Raw genomic sequence first — 23,560 nt, 5'->3', positions numbered from 1 at the left:
TACTGTAAAATCGGTCTTAAATTTCATCCAGAGAGGCAAAAAAAAAGTCTTAAATTGAATTTGCCTTAAGCTGCAATCATATTTGTATATCTTTTTTGTAGTCATTGCAATCATGTTGTGTCTCTTTACAATTAATTTAAGTTTGTTTGTGTCTCTGTAGCCATTTTCCATCTCTTTGTGGTAATTTTGTGTCTGTTATTTCTTTGTCGTCAATTTGTCTCTTTTTTCTTTTTCTTTTTTCTCTTTGTGTCTCTTTTAGTCATTAAATGTCTCTTTTTGGTAATAAAACTGACACTTAAGACCTTTGGGTCTGTAGTTGGTAGGCCCGTTCAGTAATCCATCCACGATTTCATCTCATATAACGTCACACATGCTCTTTGTTTCAAGTGGCATTTATCACGTTAAAGCATATTTCTAGTCATTTTGAAAAGTGTTTCGTTGTTTGGCATGATATTTAGTTGAGAGACATGAGATATAATTAAAAAAGGAAAGAGAAATCATTTCATCTGAGGGGTCAAATGCAAAGTTTGTCATTCATTTTGATATTTATGGGTCATTAGATAACAGAGTAGAGAGTCACAGGAAAGGTGGGCGAGGGAGAGTGGTGCAACAATAGATGCGAGTTGGGATCAAACCTATTGTACACTGACTGAATCACCATATTACAAATTTAATTAAAAAAAATACTGTTTTGGATTTATTGGAAGTATTTTGCTACTCACTAATAAAATCTATTATTTTCTAATTTAAGGGCCAATGGAGGCTTATGTCTTCCTTAGCAGTTACTTTGCCACAGATGAAAAGAATTTTAAATGGGATATTTTATTACCCTTTTCACACACTGAAAACAAACTGTTTAGCATTTCTTCTCCCTCTATCTGTCTTTCTCCTCGTCTCTCAATTGCATTTAAAGTAAGCTATTTATTGAAGATATAATAACCCATATTTTTATCACTACTGCCCAAATTCCAACTGATAGATATTATGTGATGATTCTTCTTCTACTCGCAGTATTTGTGTCAGTCTTGCTGCAGCCTCAGTCTCTTTGATTGTTGTGGGTTTTTGAGTCATGCTTTTCCTTAAAAACTGTCAGCAGCGCTTCCTGAGTGCTTTCAGCTCAAACAACTTCCCGTCTTGAGAGGAAGAGGTTTGTCAGGAAGCCCCAGCCCCTCCTGAACATATCAAACTATATATGACCCTTCGAGCCGCTAGTTGGGATGATGGTATGTCTGATGGGGAAAGAGACCAAAAACACAAAATCCAGAATCAAACATCTAAAATATTTTGAGAAAATAAAAGCCATAAATCAGCGCATTCGATAGTATTCAGGATGTATCATCTAAAAAATAAAGCAATAAAGAAGACTGTAGAGTTCCCTGTCCAGTCAGACTCAGACTGGTTCATTATTATCTACCATGGGCGATGAAGTCTTCTTCAAAGGGGAGGCATCAAAACTTAATTGATTTTGTGACACGTCTTTGATGAATCCCTGCTGTTATCTGTAGCTCATGGCTTTATCAAAGACTGACACTACAGCTCTTGTTGCTTATAGGCTGGGCCTCTGCTTAGTAGCCTGCAGTATTGCACGCTGTAGAGTAGCGTTAACTTATGATTTAAAGCATTATTTTCACTTCAAAGACTTATTTCACACTACAGCTTGCTTGTTTCAGCCCATCTCCCTTCTTCTGTCTGTCGCTTACCACACTGTAAGTCTGATTTTACTTTCAAAAAATCTAGGAAACTAGAAGGAAAATTTAAGTAAATATAACAATTAATCTTAATGTATGTTTACTTTATATCTAATTGGAAAGTGTACTTAAAATGTAGTCATGTTTACTTAATATTGTGTAGCTGATGCAAGTTAAGGACAAGTTTAATTAAATCAGTCTTTCAAAGTTTTAGTGACTTCATTAAACCAGGATGCTTTGCTATATATCTTTATTCTAGTGGCTGCAAACTAGTCATATTTGTATTTTCCTAAACATGTTGACAAAACAGAACAGGCAGATCTCTATATTTCATTATTGCCAAAATAATCTTTATCAAGTTAAGTCAGACTAACTTGGTTTACTGAAGTTGCTAACACTTAGAAAGAATAAGGTAATTTCAATTGTCATTTTTAAGTTGCAACAACTTCACAAAATTAAGTAAATATAGCTAAATTTTAAGTAAACTTAACAATTAGTTATAAAATGAACATAAATTGTGATCAATAGTTATATTTACTTTTAAATGCAATCGGTTTCCAAGATTATTTTAAGTAAGACCAACTTGTCAGGTTTTACAGTGCGCTTGTCAAACAACTTCACATCCATGCTGCTGCTTGAGGACTTTGTTTGTGGTCTTTCTAACTCTAAGTCTTCAATATTTTCTAGCAGAAACAGAACTTTGTTTAATTTAATGTTTCCTACACATCATTTGTATTCCTCTCTGTCCCCGCAGCACACTAAAACTCGTTTCTTTATATCTTTTGCTGGAGCCGAAATTTACTGTGTGTTTAATGTGAATTGTGATGCCTATTTAGGACATACATCTTCTCCTGCTCAGCTCAAAAACTGGTCATGGAAGAAGACAAAATAAAATCCCAGTATGGAACAACAAAGATGAGCTGCTCTGAGGCATACAGGGAGCCTCTGATTACATCCCAAACATTAAGGCAGATGAACAAAATGCTTTCCACTTTTCTATTCTGCTCTCAATGTTTCTGTTTTGTTTCGCCCTGTAGAGCCGGGTGAAACTGAGGAAAAGCTGAAATCTTTCATAGTGTTCTCCGCCCTTCCCTTTTACTCTTTTCATCTCCATCTGTCTGCTTGAAAATAATAATCTCCATTCCTTTTCTGTTTTTCACCAAAGGTCGGTTCTTTCAGTGCCTCTCTGTTTCTCTTTGTTTCCAACAAGGCCAAAAGGCAACCTGATTAGCAGCATGTTGTTTTAGTTTGGTGCTGAGCACCTTACATAAGCCTCGCATGATCTACTTTTCTAAACCCACGTCTCCGTTAGATGAAAACACTGGTGTGACAGCGATGCCTCTGTTTTGAATAATGTAGGAGGAGTATTGTTTTGTTCCCTCTCTGACATTAGATTGGTGTTTATTAAAAAAAAGATTTTAAAGGATGTGGGCTTTGTAGGGTTATTAAGAGTTGAGCTGTAGGAATTTATTGATTAGTTGTCAACTGTTAAATTAATCGCCAACTAATCTGATAATTGGGTAACCAGTTTGGGTAATTTTTAAGAAAACTAAAAAATTCCAGCTTCATAAATGTGAATATTTTCTGTTTTTCTTTATGCCAGTTAACTGAATATTTCCAAAACAAGATATTTGAGGACATCATTTTGGTCTTTGGGAAACACTGATTAACATTTTTCCCAATTTTCTGACCTCTTATATACCAAAAAATCAGAAATCAACAAAATCAGTTGATTGAGAGAGTTCAACAGATTAATCAACAATGAAACTTCGTGTTAGTTGCAGCCTCAGAATGAGTAGTGACGGAAATGAGAGATGGTTTCACTACAGTCAAAATTGGCAAGTTGTCATGGTAAAATTGTGTAGATGTGGTTTGAAGAATCATAATATATTTTCAGTTTTGTTTTTGCATGTTCATGTGTCTTTTTCTAAAGGTAGTTTGCTTGGTGAATATGTGAAAAGAAACTTTCAGCACAAATTATAATAACGCATCACAGCCAGGCAGAAACTATTTATTTCTATTCAAATTTTTAATTACTGCCAAAAAAAAACTGCAATTTGAAGGTCCCTGTTCATGTGTGTATACTTACAGTACATATATACATATGAATATGTGTCTGTACACGTCAGCTGTCCACATGCACCCGAACAAACATCAACGCCTGCACAAAGCCGCAGATACACAAAGCAAACGACTGGCACAAAGCAGAATACACCCAGCAGTCCAGCACCATTCACGAGCAACACAAAGCAGCCAGGTGATTACAGGCGGTAGCACACACGAGTGAGTCGGGTTACTGCAAAGTGAATGGCTCTCTGCACTGTGTATAACCTTGAATACACACTGCACCAAGACAATATTGTTTTCACGAAAACTTAATCATGTGGAAAGCCTAAAATCTTGGCAAAAATCTCACTTCTTTTATGTTTCTGTTCAGCTGAAGTGTTTTCTCACTGTTTATTTTTCTTCCGTCGCATAATGAGTCATATTGTAGCCATGCATTTCCTTTCTGTCTCCTGTGGCTCCACACAGCCTGTCTCATTTGTGTATTTATCAGGTACTTAAGGCATTCGTTTGTCTTTTGTCTTTTCACTGGTCTTTAATGTGACAGATGTAAACAGGTTTGAGACAGCAATGTTGACAATGTCTCATGGCAAATTGATCCTTTACTTTAGTATAAGAAGCAAAACTACACTTCAAAAGTACTCTATTTCATGTAGTAATCCTGCATTAAAAAAATACTACTTTTTCTATTTTAAACATAAGCCATGAACCAAAGAAAACAAGTGATTGTCCTACATGCAAAACAGATACAATAGAGACAAGACAAATAAAGAACAGAAAAAAAGAGACAAATCTTAAGTAAAAAATCAGAGTGTATCACATGTAGTAAAGTAAAAGTATAAAATATCATCAAGTGGAAATACTTTAATACAGTTTAAAAGAAGCTGATCCAATTTCTACTACAGCTTTCAGACACATTTCAGTTTTTACCATGGGTGGATTTATGAAACAATGAGCCCGAGGGCACAGACATGCAGAAGGCCCCACCACCTCTCCTACATGAAAGCAAAACAGAGACTTTCTAATTGTTTACATGCTTTTTGATGTTGTTTTCCGACTCTTTGTAGTTGTAATGCCTCTGTGATTTTCTGTCTGTTAGTGATTGTATTGAATGTCTTTCTATTTGTGTAATGTCTCTTAGTGGTTGTTCTGAGTCTCTTTGTAGTTGCTTTGTGGGTCTTTGTAAGCCTTTTGTGTCTCTTTGCAGTTGTTTTGACCCTTTTTGTAGTAATTGTGAGTCTCTTTGCATCTCTATGTATTTTTTGTGTCTCTTTGTGGTCATTTTAAGTCTCTCCCTCCTGGAGGGGTATTTTGCAGGTGAAGGCCCGGTGGGGCATGTTGACTTTTTGAAGTCGTTTATATGTCTCTTTGTCAGTTTGCGTCTCTTTGTAGTTGTTTTGTGTCTTAGCGGCCAATTTGAGTCACTTTGTAGTTGGTTTGCATCCCTTTATAGAAATTATATGTCTCTTTTTTGTCTATTTGAAGTTATTTTGAGTCTCTTTGCAGTTGCTTTGTGTATTTCTATGGCCATTTAGTGTCTCCGTAGTTGCCTTGCATCTCTATGTAGTCATGAATGTCTCTATGGTCATTTTGTGTATCTTTGCAGTTATTTTGAGTCTCTTTGTAGTTGTTTTGCCCCTTTTAGTAGTCATTGAGGTCCTTTTTGCATCTCCTTGTAGTTGTGTCGCTTTGAAGTTATTTTGAGTCTCTTTGCAGTTTGTGTTTCTTTGTTGTCATTTTCTCTCTGTGCTTTTTATTGGGTTTTTTTTTACCCTTTTTGTAGTAATTTTGTAGTTAGATTGAGTCTCTTTTTAGCCTGCCCCAGGACCTGTTCCAGTTTGGCCCGTTCAGTGTTTACAGTAGTCTTTGTTTTTTTTACTGGTTTTGAATGCTGCCATTTTTTTTAATATACTGTGACTGACAACCTACCTGCCCCTGCTACCTGCCATAATACAAGCAGATAAAAGTAAACACCAAGCAAGATATCTTTTGCTTGTGTTGTTAAATTGCCCATTCTGTGTGTGCTGTATCAAACTTAAGTGACATTTCGAACCATTTATCTGTTTCTAACCTCTAAATTCCTCCTCACCTTCCAGGTCTGCCCTTCTACAGCCGTGTGGCAGAGAACTGTGAGGAGGTGGCACACTTTAATGAGGTCAGTGTCTTCATTTCCACCGTCATTCACTAACTCACCTCGATAATGAGGATAAGCAATTATCTTTCAACTTAATAGAAACCACAACCTTCCCCGTCTCCCCTGCAAACAGTAATATGCTGATTTGAGAGGCCGCAGGTTTTCTTAATGAACCTGGTGTTCAATAATTAGAGGAGACATAATGGCGGTAATAGACTCAACTTTCATTTTTTAGTAGAGTAATACAACTCAAACTCAACAGTATGTATCATTAGGTATAATTGGGTACAGGAGCATCTCATAATTAATGTAACTGCTATAAAGGAAGCATCTCATAATATTATTGCTATTAACTAGTCAGTTAATAGCTTTTAGTTCTTGTTATTGGATACTTCAAATTTGCTTCTGTAGAAACACTTTACAGTTAAGGTGCTTAACATTGAGAATAAAGAACATTAGATGTGGATTATGTATCTAGTAGATTCAGTGCCTCTTGAGAGTAAAACAATCAAATTGCTAATATTATTTAAATCAGTTTGGTGCCTGTAATCTTCTAAGTTACCTTAGCTGGCATTGTGTCATTGAATCTGATAAAATATGATGTCGTAGCTTGATTTTAAAGAAGCTTCTGTCATTACTGCAGTTCCAATTTTTCACCCTCTTAACATCTGGTTAAAAAGGGCACGCTACATCCTGCACTGGCACTTAACATTGACTGTACATATGGCTAGTGAAGTATTGAATCATTTAACATGGATGTAATTCCCAGGATACTTGACGGCTCACAGACACATGGATAAACACAAGCCTCTTTCACACACAGTTCCCATCATATTATTGGGACAACCCCTCAGGCGCTGCGAGTGATTTTCTCTTTTCATACATTCAGGAACATTTCCATCTTGTGTCTTTTCACACATGCCATGACAATGCCGGAATAGATGGGGCCTTAATCCAACACGTATGGATGCAAACTGCTTTTAAATTCAACAGAAGTTGATGGGGCAAGGCTGGATGTACATGTACAAGGCGGAAGATGTTCTTTTTTTTATGAGCATGGTGGGCAAGGAGCTATTTCTCTCTGGTGCCATAAGAAGTTGTAATATTTGTTAGTTATCAAGTCAGTCAGTAAAGCATTGGTCATTGATTTGCTTGCTTCGTGTAGGGCATTTTTCGTCAGACAGATGCAACCCTTTACATGCTTATCCCTTCAATGTTACAGCTTTTCTTCACAACACAGCTGTACAGGCATTTTCCTTTAAATGTTCTTGGATAGACTACAGACTGTAAAAATAACTGAGGAAGCTGTGACATCACCTCTTGGTTTGTGGACTCCTGTTTTGAAAAGGTTTGGCATTTTGGCCGCTGTAATCTTGTTTTTTGGAGCCAGAAGTGACCATATTTGGGCGAAAGGCTGGTGCTATGATGGAGCGAGGGGTTGATCTGACTGAGAGGCGGAGGACACTGTCAGCATACAGCCTGTCACTCAAAGTAGCTAGCCCTTTAATATATGGAACCTAAAGCCCTAATGGTTTAGTTATATAAAATGGTTGAGTTATATAAAATGGTTGAGTTATATAAAAAAGTACCCCCGTACAGTTGTCATTAGTGTTTGCATTAGCCATAGAGGCCAAAACTGGCTGTAGACATGTTTATTTCTGCTGTAAAGTTGGGTATTTTAACATGGGGGTCTGTGGGAACTAACTGGTTTCAGGAGCTAGCCTTAAGCAGCTGTTCAATGAATTGCAGTTTTGGCACTTTTGTGTAGCCACCTGAATAGACTGCATTTGTGAAAGAGGGCTGTGCTGTACTTACCAATAACCCCCCTAAGAATCATAGAATTAATGATCTACCCAAAATCTCACTTATTCTCGCTGCAAATAGCCGATGTCCTGCCAAGTGTTTCCTAACTGCCCTCTCCTGTTCACTGATGGCCTATCAGGGTCTGAGAGGCGAGGCAGAGGTAGAGGCCTCCACCCATGCATGACACTGAACACTTGCTCCGTTGTAATTAAACCAGACACTCCACCGCTGTGGAGAGGAAGAGCTGATCCCCCAAATAGTTCTTCTGCCAGAACTGGAGGTCCTTTTGACTTGAAAAAGAAAGTTCAAAGGATGTGAACACAGACCTGTGAAAGTCTTTGAGGTCCTCATGGATTTCACTGCTGCCCCTCTGGTGCTGGTTAGTCCATATCTTTGGTGGCTGTTGTGAGATTCTGGGAGATGTTCCCAATAGGACTCCTGCACTCTTGTCACACTGATAACCCTTTTGCTCTTAATAAGCTCTGGATCTTAAACTCTCTCTTCAGGATTTATAAATCCTTGGCACAAGCTACCAAACCAGCCTGCTTTCCACCAGTTTTGAGCAGAACTATTGTAATCAAGGTTGTATTGTTGATGGAGAATGTTGCATAATAAACAACACAATAACAGAAGCAGCAAGACATCAGAATGCATTAACCTATACCTATTTTTTGTGTCATCATAGTTTTGTTGTTTTTAGTATCCTAAAAACAAGTATTGACCTACTATAAATGAGACAGCTGCTCTTTTTTTCTGTTGTTTTTCACTTGATGTCTCCATTGTAGCCATGCCTATCTTCTCTTCATGCAGAACAGTGGCTCTCAAACTTTTTTTCAACGCTGTAACCTCTTTGAAAAATATTTTTAACAAAGCACCAAGCATTTTTGATAGAGAAGAAAATGTCTTCATAAACGAGTATGATACAGAACTGTGCCATCATCATCTGATGTGCTGAGCGACAAGCGTGTAGCTAAAAAATACTGAAATAGTAAATTTCAAATGTTTAGATCCATCACTAAATTTGGTATCTCAGCTTTGGTGTCTGATTGTATTAGTAGCGAAAGAGATAAAGAGCTAGTGAAAGCAGTGTGTGAGCGTGTGTGAGCCCGTGATGGTGACAGTGAGGCTGTAGTGACCAGAGCAGAGAGTATGACATTAATAATAGCAATGCAGTGTGCAAACAGTTTACCTTTAGGCTCCAGACCCAAGACAAGTTTCTGTGTCTGGCCAAGCCTATTTTTTACTGGCAAAAATGAAAAGTTGCCTTTTTTGCTGCCACTGACAATGTAGGAGGCAGGTGACATCTTGGTTCAAACTACGGGACCTCCATGCGATGATTTCATTATCCTCATATGCATATTCGTGCAACCCATGCTAGCAGTGGACTGGTGGCAAGTGATGGTTTAGCAGATCAGTTGATGATGTACGGTTAACAGTGCTGCAAAAGTAGTTGCACTCTAGATGGTCAGGTTTCGCTGCACTCTGGGCGTACATGTATGTGACAGCACAGAATCAGCACAGGAGCAGGTTAGCAGCAGAGCAGTGCACTCCTACATTTTGGTGAAAACATTTACCCTCCGGTGTGGTGGATAGTCTTTGGAGATTTACTCTCCAAATGGAAAATCTACCTGCATTTGGCGCTTCTTGGGTATGAATTTCGGACCCTGATTGTAGTTGCCCTGAACTGCTTCTTTCACAAATGTAGTTATGCAATCATTTTAGGAATTATGCATTACTGATACCCCTCAGTACCCCCAGGGGTATACATACCCCCTTTTTTGAGAAATTCCGCTGTAGAATATGACAAGCCCACTCATGTTGTCATGGTTCGCACTGCAGGTCAAGGAAAAGTGGCTACTGTTCATGTTCAGTATCAATTTATTTTTGGTTAAACTGCTCTGACCGGGGCGTCCGGTGGCTCAGTCAGTAGAACGGCGGCCCATGTACAGAGGTTGTATTCTCGCTGCATCGGCCTTTGCTGCATGTCACCCTCTCTCTCTCTGTCCCACTTTCACGCTCACACTGTCCTGTCAAGTAAAGGCAATAAAAGCCAGAAAAACAATTACTCTGACCGTTTCAAAATTAGGTGCACGAACTCGAACAGAACCTGTTTCATGTTGGTTGAAAAGGCTATGAGAAACCAGCATTATGATGGATTTAAATGCAAAGAGTCATACAAGGGAGCAGAGGAGGGATATAAGAAAGAGACGAGGGCTGAGGGATCACGAACCAAGTGCTGGAGGAAATCCTTACAGAGTGAAAGCAAAAGAGACAGAACAAAGGTAGGGGATAAAGTTAGGGAATGAAATCAGAAAAAAAACAAAAGAAAGAGGGCCTCAAACACATATAGTGCCTTCCGTGGGGAGTTTTTTTCTCTCTCTCTCTCTCTCTGAGCTGCTTGCTTTTACAGAGAAAAGCATTTTTTCTTTGATGGGCTCACAGGCAGAGGGCTGCTTCCTTAGCTGATAACCAGGGCTTTTGTTTTCAGTCTAATCAGGAAAATGGCTTAATGACTGTACACTTTTGGTAACTTACATAGCAACACACACACATTCATAGTCCCTGCAGAGATTACAGACTTTTTTTTCTTTCTTTTTTTGTAGCATTATGGGTGAAATATAGGAAAGAAAAGTAGATAAAAGGGATAAATCTGTCAGAAATATACAGTATAATGGTACATTATATTATTCCTGAGGCCTGACTACAGTGGCTGGTACAGAACGGAGTTGCTGCCACTGATATGTGATCTCTTGTGGCAGCCTCACCCGATGCTCTCGTCGCGGCCCTGTAGTGCTGGCGAGGTCGTTAGCATCACTCAGCATCAATATAAACGTCCAGGCTTCCCTTGGGACGACTTGTGCTGCAAGTAGTTCCTGAGTCTGTGTGTGTATATGTATGTGCGGTTGTGTTACATGCTGCTGGTGCCTGAGAGTAGTACATGTAGTGTTTTCCTAGCCACCCCCACCCCACAAACTCTTGAGCGATTCCTCATCACATCATCTGACATCTTCATCCTCAGCACAGGAACATTTGCATGGCTCAGTAAGCTCAGTCCAGCCCCTGGAGTTGAGGGCCATTAGCATAGAGCTGTGTGTCTTGTTGCTTCATGCATGGACTAGCAGGATGCCTTTGAACTAGTATGCGGATAGACTGGATGGGGAATCTGTATTCATTATTCATTCCATGCTGGGGCTTGGCTTTTAGCTGCAGTACACCAGGGCTTCCCCCTCACTAGTTAGACATAACTAGAGCAAAGAACAGAAAGCCCTGTAAGTGCCTCATGTGACCACAGGGTTCATTCAGTTTGGGCCTGTGGATATAGCTACATTACATGTGTATGTGTTGTGTGTAAGAGAGAGGGCACATGAAAAATTTGAACTTGATTATGAATTTGGTTTTGTTTAGTTTACAAACATGTCAAGAGATTTGAACTGTGCAGACAAGGGAAGGAGAATTATTATGCAAACATAATGAGTGCAGTGCACTAGCCTCCAGCTGCTACATCTCTCGACAGTGTGCTAAGTGTACAGTCTGACTTTTTAATGAGAGTCTTGATTACGTAATGCTAAATTCTGAATCCCACGACTTTTGCACAGCTTTTTCAGGCCATTGTGTACTTACTGTTTTCAAGCCTGACTCTGACATGTTAGCATACTACTAATTAGTTTGCAGCTCAATGGAGTTATCCAGGAATGACTCCAGCAACCCAAAAATGAGTTAGCATTTAAACGATCCTGGTTTCCTTGTCACAAAGTCAGTGTTTTTTTGTTTTTTTAAAGATATTTTTCATGGCGTATTTGCCTTTAATTGATAGGACAGCACAAGTTTCAAAGGGGGAGAGGCTGTAATTGAACCCATGGCCACTGCAGTAAGGACACAGCCTCCATACATGGGGCGCCTGCTCGAACCCACTGATCCACCAGTCGCCCCGTCAGTGGGTTTTTTGAATGGGTTTTTGGTTAGATGCCTGAAATAAGGTCTGTGGTTAATACAAGACATTGTATTTTGAAGCCTGTATGTATTTTTTGTATTTATATATGTGTGTGTATACAATCATATATTTATGTGTGTGTGTGTGTGTGTGTGTGTGTGTGTGTGTGTGTGTGTGTGTGTGTATATCGCCCACCCCGACCACAACAGTAGTCTTGTGATAAAGGAGACTAGGAATTAAATTTATACACATTATAAGTGTTGCAAAATTGCAAGGATGAACTGTTGTGAATACAACATCCTGGAAGGACTTGTTAACATGCAAAACCATGATCTTTCCCTAAACCTAGACAAAATGCTTTTCATGCTTAAACCTAACCATACAATGGATATGAAACCTCAGCTATGGTGTTAAAATGCTGTTGTTTATACACCAACCACCCTGTACACAAATGACTTGTGAAAAAACATAGAATTTACTTAGCGACAAACATTGTCAATGTACTTACAAAACCTAATTTGCAAAAGAAACGAGTTGTTTATAAAAACAATTTGTAGGGGACAGGGTTGCTGTTTTACTTGTCGTCATGTCATCGTTAATGCTCTTGCTGTACTTTGCCACTGAAAGCCTCATTAGCCTGATAAGGATGCTGAACTCATGGGTCTGCTGCGGCTTACCAAAGAGGGTAGGAAGAGTCCACAGTGAAGTCACTTCCGCAAACTTCCTGACTGGCTCTGTAATCAGGTTTGGGAAGTTAGTGGGCTTAAGGAAGGCGTATCCGTTATTTGAGAGCATACCACTATCAGGGTGAGGTTTTTAAACTGATATATATCATACCCAGTAGAACAGGATTCATATCCACTGAGTCATCTGAGAATAAAAGACTCTTAAAACATAACTTCATGCATTCGAGTGATCCACCTCTGAAGGTCATATTTCAGCTTATACAGCACTTCACTGATCCTTTGACCACAAATAAGAAGGTGAAGAGTAGGAGTTGCCTTTGGACTATAGACACAAGCTGCAATATTGCCGGCGCTAAAAATAGTTTATGAACTTCACCAGTTTTTAAGATTCAGGGCCGCTCCAGGGAGGTGCTTTCCCATCCCCGAGTATACTGAATAAATGATGATCTGAGCAGAATATTTTCTTTGCTCGCTTAGAGTTGGAGGGAAGCTGAAAGCTGGAATCTGAGCAGCCAAAATTAGCCGAGTAGAATCTAATGTTGACATAATTACTGTATAGGAACTACTTGAGTTTCTTTTTGTTTTTAGGGTGGTTTATGCATTAGTGCTGTGAACACAGATTTATAACAAAAACATTCTTTCTGTGAGGAATGCTGTATTTATACTTTGTTGCGTGAGCTTTTTACATGCTGCCATTTCTCTTTTGGTGTTTCTGTGTGTACCCATGTGCATCAGCTTGTAACTCCTCTGCTTTAATGAGTCTCTCTCAAGAGTGACACAGTGCCAAACACAAAAATCAAGTAGCCAAAGTGAAATAGGCCACATAAAAGAATTAACACAAACTCAAATGTTGATTAAAAGTTTTGTTTTTTTGTAAAATCAGTGTTTTATGGTTTGTACATCTGAAACGCAACCCAGTGAGTAACAGAACCATGACTCTTCAGCCATGTCAGAAGCTCTGTGAGACTCGAGTAAAAAAGAGCTATGAGCTTAATGCTAACATCAGCATGTTGACAATGTCAACAGTAACAAGCAGGAGTTTAGCAGCCATTATGTCTACCTTATTCCTCATATTGGCACAGTGTGTAGCTTGCTAACATCTGCTTATTCACACCAAAACTATTTAGTTGATACCTATGTCGTCATTAACCAAAGTATTGGACTGATTGAAATTTTGACTTGATAGTGGTACCAAAGTAAAAGTCAGGGAATTACCACAGTAATTCTTTATCCAGAATTTCATGGCAATCTATCTGATACTTGCTCCCATTTTGCTATCTTTACCAAAGTGGTGTATCTGCCTTAGATCAGCCTTGCCAATTGAGAGCCTTACCGTGACAGCCTTACTACGGCTGTCACGGTAATTGCAATATTGCAATACCATGCTAATGACATGCTAACTATAGGCAATGGCATATATATATATATATATATATACACAGTGTATCAGTTCTTTGGACAACGATATGATATTTGCTGATACCACGAAGTCTGCCACAATATGATTTCAGTTCAGTTAGGGCCTGTGATTGTTATCAGATGATCTCGTGCTGGGTTGCGAACACTGTTTAAATGCTCAGAGAGGAGGTTCACTGGAAATGGTGACACACAGGAGTATCTTTAACATAATGATATATTTTCAGTTTGCATGGATAATATTGGATTGTTTATCATTGACTATTGATCTAGATCTGTGGATCTTTACACCCTTGATGTACAGTAATAGCATAACCCAGTGAGGATACTAAGGAAACTGCTGTATTACTGGAAGCAGTTTGGAGGCATGTTTGTAAGAAGCTTTGTGATTTCCCCCCCCCCTCAGAAATGCATGCCTTTTAATTAATAAAAACAATGATTTCACTCCCAGCTATTGTTTGCCTATTGTAACCCAACATAGTTGGATAAATAGGCACCAGATGAACAGAAGGTAGAGCTTCTTTTGTTGAAAAAAATCATCTCAGCAGAAAAGTTTTTAAATGAGGGGTGAGCGCTATCTCCCAGCACACTACTGTCTATTTTCAAGAAGTTGTGAAGCAGCTTACTTGACAAATGTGTTGTTCTTTATCTCTGCACCATCTGGCCTTCCACAGCAGAAACTGGCAGGCTAATTGCAGTTTTATTAGAGTCCAGCCTGAAACGAAATTAGATTTCATTGAATTAACTCGATAAAAAGCCTTGTACCTGTCCCAACTGCCTCTCTATTTCAAGACATGATGAAGAGTTTAATTTCAAATTTGGATATCCACCTTTTGTCTCTTATATAAACATAAAACTCACTTTTTTATTGATTAAAGTTTATGTAGTAGTTTTGGATAAAACATTTCCAAACATTGTTAGTGATAACTGTTATTAATGCTTTGTCTTGCACGGGACATAGTGAAGATTAATAGCATAGAAAACAGCACCAACAACCAGGACTTCTAGGTGCAACAACTGTTAATAAATTATACATTGTGGGTGAGTGAAAGTTTGTGACTGGATTGATGCCAACATGTCTGCACCCGGGGCATTTTATTTGACACATATTGTAAATGAGACTGAGATGAATTCAGAAACACTGGAGCATGCAGATAAACTGACACCCGAGAAAGAGAGCGGAGATGGAAATGAAAACAGGGTCAGACAGTCCAATTGGAAAAAGAAAATTGAGAGTGGGCATGGCGGGGGTTGGGGGGAGGGGGGGGTGGGGGTGGGCAGGACGCGATATCAGTGAATTGGACAAGATCGAGTTTCTCAGCAGAACCAACTTATCAGAGATTCTGTTTCATCTAGACTGTCAGACACACATGCGCATCTAGTGTAAGTGTTGCAGTGGTGGAAGTATTTGGACCCTTCACACAAGCAACAGTGGCAATAACATCCAAACACTTGTTTGCTGTTTTGTCATTCTCAATCCAAAACAGTAATGTGTAAATAACAGTAAAATTAAAGAATCTTCGCACAAGTTTCTATGCAGTAAATATGCCAGCTGTACTTTCTACTGTGCCAGTTTTAGCTTTTCAGATTTTACTCAGCAACTCTAAGTGGGCAAAGAATATATTCATTCATCATTTATTCATTATACTCAGAGATGGGAAAGCACCTCCCTGGAGCGACCCTGGATCTTAAGAACTGGTGAAGTTCTTAAACTACTTTAAGCCCCAACAATATTGCAATTTATGTCTTGTCCATAGGTAACTGCTACTTCTCTTCTTCTTACTTGTGGTCAAGTGGTCAGTGAAGTACTATATCAGCTGAAATATGACCTTCAGAGGTGGCTCACCATAAAGCATGAAACGATGTTGAAAGAGTCTTTTATTTTCCGTCAACTCGTGCATATTAATCTTACAACGGGACAAAAAAGAATACAGACACAAAAACGACTACAAAGAGTGGCATTAAAATGCATGTGTCCTAATTTTTTTTTGTTCTGGGGGATCTTTGAAATGAGTGCAGGCGGAGCTTACCATGTTTTTTTTTTCCTATCAGCAGTTTGTGACTCACTGGGTGGATATTTGATATGTAGATCTGTTTAACTTTTTTTTTTCCGCTCTTTTTTTTGTGTGGTCACTGCAAGCGCTACGACTTGAAAATCTCTGAACTTCCCTCGAAAGGCCCAGGTGTTGTATTTCAGGCAGTCAAATATATGAAGAGGGACTCTTCTTCACGGTAACTAAGAAGACGGAGAAGAAGCTTGCTCTGACTGTGTCTATGCAAGCTATATGATATGTCCGATAAAACATCATAACAGAGTTTTAAAAAAGCCCAATTGTTAGAGCAGTTCAGCCCAACTGGTGAATGTTGTGCTTTTATCACGGTACTGATATAATGAATTCTTATACCAGCTTGTTAGCTACATTATCCATCCTCTGTTAATGTAATGTCACAAAAATAGATGCTGGAAGCACTTTTTTAAATGAAGGGCTCGGATTAAGTGCTCCCCTGCACCCTGCATGCCACCACTTTTTTGCCTGATAAAAACACTGTGTGAACACATGCCCTTAGTGCACATGCAAAAAGAGAGAAGGAACTGGAAAAAATATGTTTTTCCCTTTCATATCACACATTTCGAAATGCAGTTTTAAATCATTGAACTCGGGGTCATTAAATATGATGAAGTATGACTTTTCACAGGCTGAATATCACCAAAATGACTAACTCAAGGCTGTCACAAGTACAAGACTGGTGCGTAATTAAAAACAAACTTGCGTTGGACCAAAAAGAAAGAAAGAATATGAAAGAAGCAGAATAATCAAACTTAGTATGAAGTTACAGTATGTAGGCGAAGTGAAGTTACTTTTGCAGAGGAGGACTCTCAATTGTATTATACATTACAGCAACTCCAGGGAATTTAGAGAAGGTCTTTTCTCACCATCCTAAATATTATATAGCATATGGATCTGAAATGATAAAGCCTGCTTTAATGAGAAGATGGCTTATACTGCCTATTTCAGCAGTCTACCCTTATCTCTTTTATCCTTTAAGAATACATGTAAGCCTGCAGAATCCATGTGCCGAGGACTGCATCATCATAAGATCACAACAAGCCTGTAAACTCAACAGAATAAAACTAGATCCTGCACAAAGAATGCTCTCACTGTAACATCTAACATTTTTTCTGACCCTTGTTGCGAGTGAATATAAAAGATAGAACATATTGTTCATAATTAATCATAGAGGTGTTTTCATCCTCTGTGTCCATGGCAACAGCCATGAGATATTAAAGGATGGTGTGTGGGGGAAACTGAGGATGGCCCGGTCATGTATCTGCTTGCCACAATGCTCCAGCGTGGGATCACAGCAGTTATAGCGGCTCTTCAGTTGAGCATTTAGCCCCTCTGATTGGCCACTGTGGCCTCATGGCCTCCGGTTAGTGAGATCGTACCTGTCACTTTTAATGAGCGAACTCACTCCGTCAATTAGGCTGTGTACACTACAGAGGGTTGGAGGAGGGAGCTTGGGATAGTAATATATGTTCTTCAGGCAGGCTCAGAAACTAGAGAGAGGAATCTAAAATAAGACCAGTGTTCTTGTTTTTTATATCAGTGCAGTGATGATTGCTTTTCAGATTACTATTGCACCTGTCTTTATCCACATAATCTGTTATACGTTTGATAAAGCGAGTTGGACTGAATGTTAGAGTAGGCGCATTGCAGCAGTTTTACGTCAGTCAGTGTTCGAGGCACAGTGACTTCTTGACAGCTTCAAGTCTGATCTGTGCAGAGCTACACACTGAACAAAACTGAACAAAAACATAAATGTTTAAAGACCTGCACACCCTCACCTTTGTTTTAACTTCTGGTGGTTGATTAGACCTCTGCTGAGGTTGGGTGGAGCTTTTTTTTCTTTTTTACTAATGATACTCTTGATAATGATAAAAGCCTAATATTTCCACCCTCAAGCTGCTGCTCACACCAAAATTCGCCCAGTGAAATGGACTGGTGTGGTGTTGACAAAGGCAGGGGGGGACAAGATAATGTGAGGGTAGGAATGTAACTGTGTGGTTAGCAGACAACCAAAGGCAGCCCTTAAAACTGTCTAATGCAGTAGTATACAGCATTTTATCACTGATATTAGGGGTTGACAGATTATCGGCCTGGCAGATTATCAGGGCCTAAATTTCATATTTTGCTGATTATCTGTGCGTTTTATTCTAATGATCGTGGATAAAATTAATTAATTAAAAAGTATGCATATCACTCTCAGCTAACACCAGGAAGGACAGTCTACAGTACATGCGAAGAAAGTGTCAGCATGGAAAGAACTTTTACTTTGTAAAATGTAACATTATTTATTCATTTTTTATTTACATTTTGACTGAGCTTTATAAAAAAAAAAGTTGTTGGGAACTTGCTGTTTATAATTTTGAAAATTTCAGTTGTCATAAATGCATATTGGTTCCAAATATTGGTTAGCGGTCTCATTAACTATGAACAATCGGTATAGGTATCGGCCCTGAAAAACCAATATCGGTTGACCCCTAACTGATATATTTACGTTTTTGCACCAATGAGTTTGTGAATTGAAAGAAAGATTCAATTTGCGACTTTAAAAGTGTTAATCTGTAATACATTCTGTATGAATAAGTTCCAGTAGATCAATACACAAAATTGGGGCAAAGAGCCAAGAGAATATATGAATGATATTCTCACCCACAAAATGACAATTTCTCTATCAGTTACTCACCCTGTGTAACACTGAATTCATTAAGAAAAAAATTTGTTTCTCAGATGCCTCCATGGTTTATGAAGAATCAAAGAAAACTAAGAAATTTCTTGATGAAGCGTGCAGCAAAACTATATCGACCATATAGAGTTTGAGAGTTTGAACGGGGTTCAGCAGGGAGTTCAGGGTGACAACGATGTTCACAGAATATAGTAAACAAGCCAAGTTAGCCCTCCAAGTTAATGTATGTTAACTACTTTATCGACCTAATGACTACAGCATACTATGTTGACACTTGTTATCAAATAAAAGCAAGAGAGAGAGAACAGGATCTCCACAGACTTTGTTCTTTAAAGGTCCTGATACACCGAGTCGGTGGTGAGTGTCTGAGGCCCTATTCTTTGCAGTGTGTCCTGCACCATTGGAACTATTCTGCCCTTGTCGGCTTTTTTTTCAGCAGATTCAGCTTGTTGAATCTGCTTCAGCGATGGCAGAGCCTGTCGGTGAAATACCTCTGAGTGGCAGTTCAGCTCAGTGCACGAGAAGAGAAACAGAAGTGAGGAAAGGCGAACTAATGAATAGAGTCAAGAGGGCAAGAGAGCAAAACAAGCTGTTATATTAGGTAGGATTTATTTTAGCTTTTGAGCTCTTTGGCAGAAACAGCTCTGTCTGTTTCATTTGTACCGTGCATGTTAGCAGGAGCATTAATTCTGCTGCTGGACAGAATACAGAGGGCTGGTGGAGAAGGAGCAGTTACTGTTGATGTAACGTTTTAGTTAAGTGAAACATGAACATGAAACATGATCCCGAGTCTGTGAAAGCCCGCATGTGGAACGCTGCTGAGATGTTCGGAGGCGCGGTGGTGGAATCACAAGCATCGTCTAAAACGTTCATGATCAGCTCCGGAGGCCGTGCCGCGTCTGTAACATGCCGTTGATGGACCTGATGGAATTTAAGAGTCGGTGTGTCTGGGCCTTAATGCTCAATGCCAGAAACTATAGACTTTATCACTTTGAGACCATTTTAATATAACATGCTCCATCAGCTTTATACACTTTCATCTGTAGCCTAAAGGTCAAACACTCTTACACTCCACACTCTTAAAATGGCCTACCATCTCTGGGATCTTTAACGGCCTACCTAAAAAAAGGTTGTTATCATTTGTCACCAGCAGCCTTATAGCCTTGTTAGGATCTGTAACTTTGTCTTCTCACAATTGTCAGCTGACTGACAATATAGCTATCCCATAAAAGTTTTATTGGGGTAAACATGGCAATGCTGAATCAAACGTAATGACCGTCCATAAATTTCATCCAGTGTGTTTCATACAAGTTCATGGATCCATCCAGCAGGTTGATACAACATTGCAATGTTGCTCAGGGACAGCAGATGTTAAAATTAAACATTGGACTGAATCACGACATCATGTAATCATTTCATTTATTCATGTCTGTTGTAGTTGTTAAATAAATAAATAGAGCTAAGTAAAGAAACATTTTGGGTGAGTGTGTGTCTCTACCTGGGGAAAGTAGAGATGCAAAATTAGAGTATGAGCCTTTAAAATTTAAACTAGACTTTTAAGTCCCTCTTTTTCACAAAGTAAGAAAAATCAGTGTATCGGAGAACTGCTTAGCTTGACAAATGTGAATATTTTGCAGCTTAATGTTGCATAGCAGTGTCTGAAATTGCTTTCTTCTGAGAAAAACTGCACCTTTTTGAAAATGCAGGGGTCAATATTGCTAGACTATTGGGTTTTGATTTTTGTTACCCTATAGCCAAATTCCATTTGATTGTTACAAACCACGCTAAACGCTTACCACTTTCTCGTCTTTAATGGATTCTCTGCTTTCATTTTATTTGTCTGCACTATGTGGGTATTTAAACCACTGTAAGCACTTTTGTCTGTCATGCTGGCTGTGAAGGCGTTAGGCAACATAAACAGCTTACTCCTTCATGTTGTGGATTCCTGCATGTGTGTTAGTCTTGAGATAAGTAGTCTTGGACAGCAGAGAATGAAGACACACATAATGGCATTGACATGGCCATGAATGGAAGCTTACTTAGTACAGCTGTGTTTGTATGTGTAGAAAAGAGAAAAAATGAAATGTGTTCCTGCACCAACACACGTTTGTGTTTGTATTGTCTGTGCAGTCACGGATGAAAATGAGTGGTTTTCTTTGTCTGGAGAAATTAATGTGGCTGCCCAGAGCCCCCAGTGTTGGATGAAGAAAACATAATCAAGTTTGCAGTGGTGTGTGTGTTGCATCATTTTAGCTACAGTGTGCTCCGGTATGTGTACACTATCATTTCCTTCATTACCAGTGTGTGCTGTCATCCGTGCAGCATTAACACCATGCTGGGACTCCTTTCTCTTTCCTCTCTGTGCATACAAACTGGAGGAGATTTAGTTGTAAATGAGATGTGGCACGGTTGTGTTAGCCATAATGTCAGCCAGCGACCATCACTCTGAGAGTGTTTGCTGATTGTCGCCAGTAAAACGCAGCTAAGAAAGAGGCAGCAGTCCTGGTCATGCCTGGCTGAAGCCTCAGAAGAGAGCTGCAGACTGCAGGGCCTCAGGGCAGGACATGCAGTGATGGTTTCATGCACTGCACAAACAATTTGTAGGGTTGCCACTGCCCTCTAACCAACTGGTGCTTTATCTTACATGCATGTATAACAAAGAGGGGGTTGCTCTCAGGGTCTAAGTAATGCAGTGCACACTAGGGGTGGGTGATATGGCTGCAAAATAATATGATGATATTTCAGGGTATTTTTGCAATAATGATATTCCTGACAATATGAGAAAATACTGAGAATATTTGCTATTAATTGAAAGAACATACAATTGCAACACGATAAGTGTTATAGTTGTAAGTATCAACATAAATGTACTTCACCTTCAGATATAAGGTAAAAACTGAAAAAAAACTATCTCTCAGTTCTTTAGTTTGTAAACAACAGAGTGAGATTAAGATTCTGTATAAAATATTAATATTACAACAAAATAAAATCAATCAAAATTGAACATTTGCCAAATATATGAAACATTGTCTTCAGTCTATACATAGTTCATGTATATAAATGACTGAGTTGTTTTCTCCACCTGGACCTGTATGTGCTGCTATTTCTCCTCCACTCCTCTTGCTGTAGCGTGTGTCACTCAATGCTGACGATCAGACACACCCCCACACAGACAGACCTGCATTTATTTTGACAGGCTGTGATGTTACGACGACTATCAGCCTTCTTATATATAAAAAGTTTTTTGTCGTGCTGTGAGCGTCACATAGGTTGACAGGCTTATGATAAAATTATCTGTTGAAACTGATTCCTGTGTGCTCACAGCGAGAGAAGAGAGGCAGAGAGAGACGCTGTGCTGCAGAGCAGCTGACAGTTTGCTCTGAGCAGTTAGTTGCAAAAAGAGTCTGAAATGTCCAGGGCTGTTCATAAAACATTCAGGATGCCCAGACCACTGCTTCCATACTACTGAAGTTGCTCCTGGCTGGTAGCAATTTTGCTTTCAGCCATACTTGTTCTTACAGTGTGTAGCGGTATGAAGCCATAATGTGAAGTCAAAATAGTGCCATTACTATGATATGACTTTTTCTTGTCACATTAAAAATTATATTGGTGTTATCGTGGACAATATGACATGGCACACTCAAACACGCACACACATCCACAGATGCTTGATGGCAGGTCTACCAGTAGCAGGTGGGAACCCCAGGGTTCAGTAATGGGACAATCCTGATGGATCACTAGCCTGACAGCCTGCAGTGTTTTCCTGAATGAGAGGCCAACATCAGCAGGGGGTGAATGAGTTTTAAATCACCTGCGAGACCCCCCTGCCCTCATAAAGCCTAATTCCCAAGATATTATAGTACAGAAGACAGGGCTCAGACATGATTTACTGAATGTGAATCAGCGCATTCATTCATCATGTTTTTAACCTTCCTAACTAATGTTTTGTTCTTTAATTAATTTTGCTGCCTTGTCATAGTTAATCAAAACAGGAAAGCATCACAGTTTTTTGGCAGACCTTACTGCATTGCATGTTAATGCCTGTAATGGGACTTGTAAATAAAAATTGGTTAAATGCTTTTAGCACATGATGTACTTTTCTCATAGATATTACCCACTTGTGATTTATATATCTAAATCATATTCCAAATGCAGTTCTTTAAAAGTTTTCATATGAATAATGGATAATTTTCTGTCACTGAAAAGCCAGTAGGACCAAACCTGAGGGAAGGTCTGGATGTATTTCCCTGCTAATTTGAGCTTTAATGAGAAATTAACTAGCAAGGGCCTCACCATCAGCAAGATCAGTTAAACAGTTTTATTAAAGACAAGCATGACTGAAGTTGAGGCGATGACTGCTCGTAGGCTGCACACTTGGCCCAGTATGTTGTGGGAAAGCTTCAATAGGGAATCCACCGTAGCACCTGGGCATGATGAACCCCCCCAGGACACAGACATGGGAAAGAGGAAGAGAAGAACAGGGTGGGTCAGGCAGGTATTAATGCAGGAAGTAGCATCGCTGAGGTGTTCTGGTGCTGAAATTCTGCTAGATAGCTTCAATTAAAATCAGATTTTCATGCTTTTTTGTTTTCTTTTTTTTTCACTGAAAAGTGTGCAGAAAAATTTAAATTGGTTTTGGTCTATGAATAATTACACAAATGCTTTGAAATACCAACCCAACCCAAACAACAACAAATTTGTATCATTCCCAACAAAACAGTAGGAGAACAATGCCACAGAATTGCATATAATGCCCCTTCCATACTAATGTCAACATGTTATTCTAAATGTACATTTATATTTATATATACGTGTTAATTAAATTATTGTAACAAAATACAGAGTGCGCAACACACTTTAGTTAACTAAAACCGTGAGGAATTTTTGGATATTCTGGAAAGAGCTCAGTGGAAAGCTTTGGACCCAATAATTCCTATACAGATCTTGTTTAAATTATTTTCTTCAAGTAATAAAGAAGTCCATCAACAGTGTTCATTTTGGGTCTGTATTTTGAAACCATCTGAAAGTCAGTAAATAGCAAAGCTGTCCATACTATGTTCATGTAATAAATATCCAGTTGCCAATTAGA

The 23,560-nt window shown here is 39.0% G+C and overlaps 1 protein-coding gene across 10 annotated transcripts in view; it reads left to right on the top strand.

Moving 5' to 3' along the window:
* Positions 1-23,560, top strand: part of otofa (otoferlin a) — a 136,297-nt gene that overhangs the window by 4,862 nt on the left and 107,875 nt on the right. For all 10 annotated transcript variants that reach the window (XM_088089230.1, XM_088089229.1, XM_088089224.1 and 7 more), the window contains exon 2: positions 5,849-5,907. In XM_088089230.1, coding sequence (XP_087945356.1) covers positions 5,849-5,907 — 59 coding nt within the window. The remainder of the gene's footprint in view (positions 1-5,848; positions 5,908-23,560) is intronic.

Source organism: Plectropomus leopardus, chromosome 16, assembly GCF_026936395.1.
Source record: "Plectropomus leopardus strain MGB_pleo_1.0 chromosome 16, ASM2693639v1, whole genome shotgun sequence".
In the NCBI taxonomy this organism is placed as follows: Eukaryota; Metazoa; Chordata; class Actinopteri; order Perciformes; family Serranidae; genus Plectropomus; species Plectropomus leopardus.
Note: the sequence above shows the minus strand (reverse complement) of the source record. Positions and strands in the feature narration are given on the sequence as shown.